Source organism: Schistocerca piceifrons, chromosome 1 (assembly GCF_021461385.2).
Source record: "Schistocerca piceifrons isolate TAMUIC-IGC-003096 chromosome 1, iqSchPice1.1, whole genome shotgun sequence".
NCBI lineage: Eukaryota > Metazoa > Arthropoda > Insecta > Orthoptera > Acrididae > Schistocerca > Schistocerca piceifrons.
This window is the reverse complement of record NC_060138.1, coordinates 487631515-487638265: the sequence shown is the minus strand read 5'-3', so window position 1 is coordinate 487638265 and position 6751 is coordinate 487631515. Positions and strand designations below refer to the sequence as shown.

The following is a 6751-nucleotide window of genomic DNA, read 5'->3' as shown; positions in this document are numbered from 1 at the left end:
TAAAGTGATGTACTGGGTACTGATGTTGCTGATGTGAATGTACAGGACGGTCAAAAACAATCTGAAGAGGTTCTCAGGCTGTTGTTAAGAAAAATTTCGGTACGTCGCGCCGTTTCCAAGTTAATTAGCATAGGAGTTAGCCGATCAGGCCGCTGCGCAGTGCAAACCCAAGTGGCCCGCGGGATACAATTAGTGTCAGTCTTCCCCACAGAGCCGGCCGCGGTGGTCGAGCGGTTCTAGGCGCTTCAGTCCGGAACCGCACGACTGCTACGGTCGTAGGTTCGAATCCTGCCTCGGGCATGGATGTGTGAGGTCCTTAGGTTAGTTAGGTTTAGGTAGTTCTAAGTTCTAGGGGACTGATACCCTCAGATGTTAAGTCCCATAGTGCTCTGAGCCATTTGAACCATTTTTTTGTTTCCACAGAGTAGGTGATAGCGGACCAGACAGCTCAGCCTTTGTTACGTGTTCGATCCTCACTACCGTCCCATGTCCAATTTCTGTATCGTTCTCTTTTTCGGTTTTAGGAAATCAAACGAAGAACACTTCTGGTGACATCGTCTCACGCGGGCTGTTGAATTTGCGGGCGCAACGGCCTGATTGGCTAAACTAAATACCAAATAACTCAGAAATGGGGCAGCGTCTCGATTGTTTTTTATCAGTTATTCCTCAGCACAATCTACACTTCTACACCCTTACAAGCTTTTCAGATTGTTCTGGTCACCCTGTATACAGGGTGAGGCATTTGCTTTTTGGAAATATCTGGAAAACAACGAATCAAATTGAAAATCGGTTGGAATAAAAGTTGTTCGTCTCCAAGGGAGACATCCAATGACAAAAAGCTTGTCTCCCTGCCCCACCCATAATTGGCGGGAGGAGTGTCCATTTCGAAATATGAAATGACAGTCGCAGGTTTTTTACTTCGGATTTGGATTTCCCGGGAAAAATTCGTAACTTTTCGGCTTAACATTTTTATCGCTGCAAGATACAGAGCGCTCTAATCTACAAAAATGAAAATATGCTAAGACCGTCAAAAAATGCTATCATCTCAAGAAATACACTTCAGATTAGGATGGTTGGGCTGGTTTGGGGGAGGAGACAAAACTACGAGGTCATCGGTCTCATCGGATTCGGAAAAGATGGGGAAGGAATTCGGCTGTCCCCTTTGAAAGGAACCATCCCGGCATTTGCGATTCAGGAAAATTACGGAAAACCTCACCCAGGATGGCCGGATGCAGGATTGAACCATCGTCCTCCCGAATTCGAGTCCAGTGTGCTAACCACTCTCTCGGTGTCCTGAGATTAGGATCTCATGAGCATAGAAAGGCAGTTATTCTAAAATCATTAACAATAATCCAGCTTTACTGCAATAACTACATTAGCTTTTAGCTCTCGGCATATCAGATGAGGTTCAGGAATTTCGCGTACTCAAATTCCATTCAAATCACTTATCGTTACTCCGATAACTGCTCGTACATGGATATGACTGTAAAAACCATTTGAATTTTTGCAATTGGATGAAACAAATTCTAGCAGCCTCTGATGATTTTATTTCCCAGATACTTTTCTCTGATGAATCGTGGTCAGTTGAAGCGGTCTATCAGTGGAGGATTCCTAGCGATTAATGTAAGTCGAGTATCATCTGTAAAACAAAGTACACCAATAATGCGGAGAAAGTAATGTATTATGATATGGAGAATCAAGTTATTTGCTACAAAAACATGTTTCTCATTAAATATTTTAGAAGAACAGTCTCTCTAAGTTCCTGCGATTCTAATATGATATATATTTCTGGAGATATTATCATTCTTCAACAGTTTTCATCCCATTTTAACGCAACGATAAAATGTTAAAGAAGAAGATCAGGTTTCTTTCACTGGAAAATACGAATCCGCAATAAAATAGTGGGTTCCTGTTTAAGATTTTAAGTTGCTCCCTAGCACTTGCGGGTGGGTCAGGAAGTTCGAGTTTAGTGTCATTGGATGTCCTTCAAAACGAACGGCTTTTATCGCAACCTCTTTTCTAATACGATTTGTTGTTTTCCATATATTTCCAAAAACAATTTTAAATACCTGACTTGTTATAAACAGGGTGTTTCCAAAACTCTTTTACAATCTTCGGAGCTGGTTTCTTACTCCAAAACCAGAAAAATAGTGTCTAGTAAACATGAGTTTTCAAATGCACACCTTAAGAATTACTGAGCACTTAAATAGACTTTGATGTTGCCACAGCCACACAATAATTTTTAAATTAACACACCGCAGTTTGATTGTATTGTTGTTTATTTCATTACGACTCTGGTTTCAGCCTTTTATGCCATTTTCAGGTGACTGACTTTATGTCATTAACATATATTGCACGGCATCAATCTCAAAATTGGTCATAATTTATGACGACGGTGTGTTCATTAAAAAAAAATTGAGCGCTTGTTTATCTTCGATGTTGTGAAACACCTTTCTTCTAGTGCAGTTCATTGTTTTGGGAGGAGGTAGCATGTGCTAAAAAGAAGAAGATAGTGTCCAGTCAACAAGGGCTCCAAACTGCATACCTCAGGAGCTATGAGCACTTCAGCAGAAGACATGAGTCTCACTGTTGCAAAGGTGAACAAGCGCTCATAGCTCTGATATTGTTTTCTTGTCATAATGCAAGGAATGTGCCCAAAAGTTTGTAAAATTATTTTATAAACAACCAGCATATTACAAAATTTTGACTGTTTTATTACTGGCGTTACTAAAATTGTAGGAATTTGTGGCACGATAGGGGAGGGGGGAGGCGGGAGTTACTGCGAGTAGGAGACATAACAATGTGTGACTCCTTTACAGGCGAGACCGAATCCTGGAACATATTAAACCTATGTAACGAACGAATTAAAGTTGTATAGAAAGTACACTTTTCGTAATCTTTAATACCAGAAAAAGAACGCTATACTTCAACTGGTGCTACACGAGTAAGTTATAAACCATAAATCCCTAAACAAGATTTATGTGTTTAAAGAAACAGAAAGAGCGAAAAATAAAACTTTCTCTGAACTAGGTCCAAACACACCTTACGTTAACGTATTCACAAGCGAAGAAAAAAGTTGTATCACTTGGAAATGCTATTCATTGTATGGTTTTGCAGATGTAGTTGCTTAGAGGAGTACGTCAAAGCAAGCTCCACACTCGCCAGTAAGCGGTGAGTACGACGCAGTAATCGCAGTTTTACGTTCTGCACCTTGTCCAAGTGGAGCCGGTTCACCGTTGGATTCTTCCGACATCAAGAGATGAATTTACATCTCTATTGCGTTAATGTCTGTAGTGATTGCTTGTGAAATGTGTTGTGGACTAATCATTTTGTTGTAGTCTCCAGGACTTACCATCAAAATGGCGATGTTGGTAGTTTTTTATAACGTCTGGGTTCTTACTGGTTACCTTCACGTATTAACGTCAATCACACAGTACCGCCTTGTTCGCGATGTACTCAGCACGGTGTGTTAACACAGGGATGCACATTTCCACTCTGTCCGTCTTTGGCTCCGCGAGTGGGAGCCGCCCCCGCCTGTCGGCTCAGTCGCGCCAGTGGGCGGCCGGTGGCGCATCGTGGAGCCAGGGTCGCCGCCTCCGCCGGCCCCGGGGGTGGCCACGCCTCCGCCGGGAGCGAGCCCTCAGGGTCGCCCACGCCCCCGCTCTCTGCCGCAGGTCACCGTCCTCGTAGCTGCCGCCCAGGTACGTCTCGTGCGGGGACAGCGGCTCTCCTGCAACAAGCAAACGGGTAGGCTGGACTCGGTTGTTTGTTTCTCAATTCATACGCGACGCTAATTCTAGAAATGTTCAAATGTGCGTGAATTCCGAGGGACCAAGATGCTGAGGCCATCGGTCCGTAGACTTACACACTGCTTAAACTAAAATGCTAAGAACAACACACACACACCAAAGCCCGAGGGAGGACTCGAGCTTCTGGCGGGAGGGTCCGCGCAATCCGTGACATGGCGCCTCGAACCAAGCGGACACTCCGCGCGGCGCTAACCCTAAACTATTGTAAAGGAAGAAGGTGAGTGCTATAGTGCGCGAGGTGCAGACGTGCAGTGGTTATGATATTAGACTGTTGTCTGCACGGTCGAAGTTCAAAACTCACCTGACCTCAAAAATTTTAATTTCTATATTCGGTTCGAACACATTGTAGAACTTTCCACAAATGTCGAGAATCAATGTACTGGAATGTTCTGTAACTGTATACACGGCGGTCCATTGATCGTGAAAGGGCCAAATATCTCACAAAATAAGCGTCAAAAGAAAAAAGTACAAAGAACGAAACTTGTCTACCTTGAAGGGGGAAACCAGATGACGCTATGGTTGGCCCGCTAGATGGCTCTGCCAAAGGTCAAACGGATATCAACTGCGTTTTTTCAAATAGGAACCCCCATTTATTAGTCACAAACACATGACTCACAATTTTTGAAGAACGGTTAGTAACAGGTAGGTTTTTTAAATGAAAATACAGAACGTAGGTACGTTTGAACACTTTATTTCGGTTCTTCCAATGTGATACATGTACCTTTGTGCACTTAAAATTTCTGCGAACGCATGCTGTTACAGCGTGATTACCTGTAAATAACACATTAATGCAATAAATGCTCAAAATGATGTCCGTCAACCTCAATGCATTTGGCAATACGTGTAATGACTTTCCTCTCAACAGCGAGTAGTTCGCCTTCCGTAATGTTCGCACATGCATTGACAGAGCGTTGACGCTTGTTGTCAGGCGTTGTCGGTGGATCACGATAGGAAATATCCTTCAACTTTCCCCACAGAAAGAAATACGGGGATGTCAGATCCGGTGAACGTGCGGGCCATGGTATGGTGCTTCGATGCCCAATCCACCTGTCGTGAAATATGCTAATCAATACCGCTTCAACCGCACGCGAGCTATGTGCCGCACATCCATCATGTTGAAAGTACATCGCCATTCTGTCATGCAGTGAAACATCTTGTAGTAACATCGGTAGAACATTACGCAGGAAATCAGCATACATTGCACCATTTAGATTCCCATGGATAAAATAGGGCCCAATTATCCTTCCTCCCATAATGCCACACCATGCATTAACCCGCCAAGGTCGATGATGTTCCACTTGTCGCAGCCATCGTGGATTTTCCGTTGCCCGATAGTGCATATTATGCCAGTTTACGTTACCGCTGTTGGTGAATGACGCTTCGTCGCTAAATAGAACGCGTGCAAAAAATCTGTCATCGTCCCGTAATTTCTCTTGTGCCCAGTGGCAGAACTGTACACGACGTTCAAAGTCGTCGCCATGCAACTGCTGGTGCATAGAAATATGGTACGGGTGTAATCGATGTTGATGTAGCATTCTCAACACCGACGGTTTTGAGATTCCCGGTTCTAACGCAATTTGTCTGCTACTGATGTGCGGATTAGCCGCGACAGCAGCTAAAACACCTTCTTGGGCATCATCACTTGTTGCAGGTCGTGGTTGACGTTTCACATGTGGCTGAACAGTTCCTGTTTCCTTAAATAGCGTAACTATCCGGCGAACGGTCTGGGCACTTCGAATATGTCGTCCAGGATACCGAGCAGCATACATAGCACACGCCCGTTGGGCATTTTGATCACAATAGCCATACATCAACACGATATCGACCTTTTCCGAGATTGGTAAACGGTCCATTTTAACACGGGTAATGTATCACGAAGCAAATACCGTCCGCACTGGCGGAATGTTACGTGATGCCACGTACTTATACGTTTGTGGCTATTACAGCGCCATCTATCACAAAGCGAAAAAAGTGGTCCAACTAAAACATTCATATTTCTTTACGTACTAAAGGAATATGTAATAAAAAAATGGGGGTTCCTATTTAAAAAACGTAGTTGATATCCGTTTGACCTATGGCAGAGCCATCTAGCAGGCCAACCATAGCGCCATCTGGTTTCCCCCTCCAAGCTAGACGAGTTTCGTTTTTTGTAGTTTTTTCGTTTGATGCTTATTTCGTTAGATATTTGGCCCGGTCACTATCAATGGACCACCCTGTATATACCGTATGCGTTCTGGCCGGAGGCAATTCGCTCCGCGCTCTTGTATGTGCAAGTGCTGAACAAACCTTCGTTAAGTGAAGTTAGTGTTCGTCATTCATCTAATTACACCTTCTTCTACGTGACATTATTATTGTGATGTACGGCATTCATCTCTAATTTTTGTTTTAAATATTAGTGCAAGGTAACAGTTCTTTGTTATCTGAGCTTCCAGTCAAAGTTTCGCTCAGCATTAGAAATACCGACGGACTATTTTTGCCCCATGTAATAACGTAAGCGTTGCCGATTGCTACACATTGGTATCCTTTATTGCGTCTGATGCTGCCGTGAAGATATGGAAGTAAGTGCAGTATAAAACTTTCTACAAATGAACGAACAGTCATTGTGAAGTACAGCAGTCGCACGAATGAGCAGATGTTTGCTTTGAGAAATAATACTGATGAAATTGATCCCGGAGGAGAATATATTGACGGTAACTGGACTGATTTTGATTGTGATACAAACCCAAGCACACTAGGGAGCACGAACGAGTCAGAGGACAGCGATTAAGATTCTGAGAAGTTCCAATGTGTGCACGGTAATATAAAAGGGAAGAAGTATAAAGTTTCTGAGATCGGATGTTGGTTTATTGTTGAACCTGTTCTGAAATAAATTCACAGATGCTCTGAAACAAACTCGCATACGGCCTTGGGAGGTGAACAATAGTCACATTGCTGTTAGAACA

General features: G+C 43.4%; 1 protein-coding gene across 2 annotated transcripts in view; it reads right to left on the bottom strand.

Moving 5' to 3' along the window:
* Positions 1–297: 297 nt before the first annotated feature.
* Positions 298–6751, bottom strand: part of LOC124795298 — a 604282-nt gene continuing 597828 nt past the window's right edge. The window contains exon 6 of one of the 2 annotated variants that reach the window (XM_047259261.1): positions 298–3730. In XM_047259261.1, coding sequence (XP_047115217.1) covers positions 3543–3730 — 188 coding nt within the window. In that variant the 3' untranslated portion in view covers positions 298–3542. The remainder of the gene's footprint in view (positions 3731–6751) is intronic. The other variant, XM_047259271.1, reaches the window with a different exon arrangement.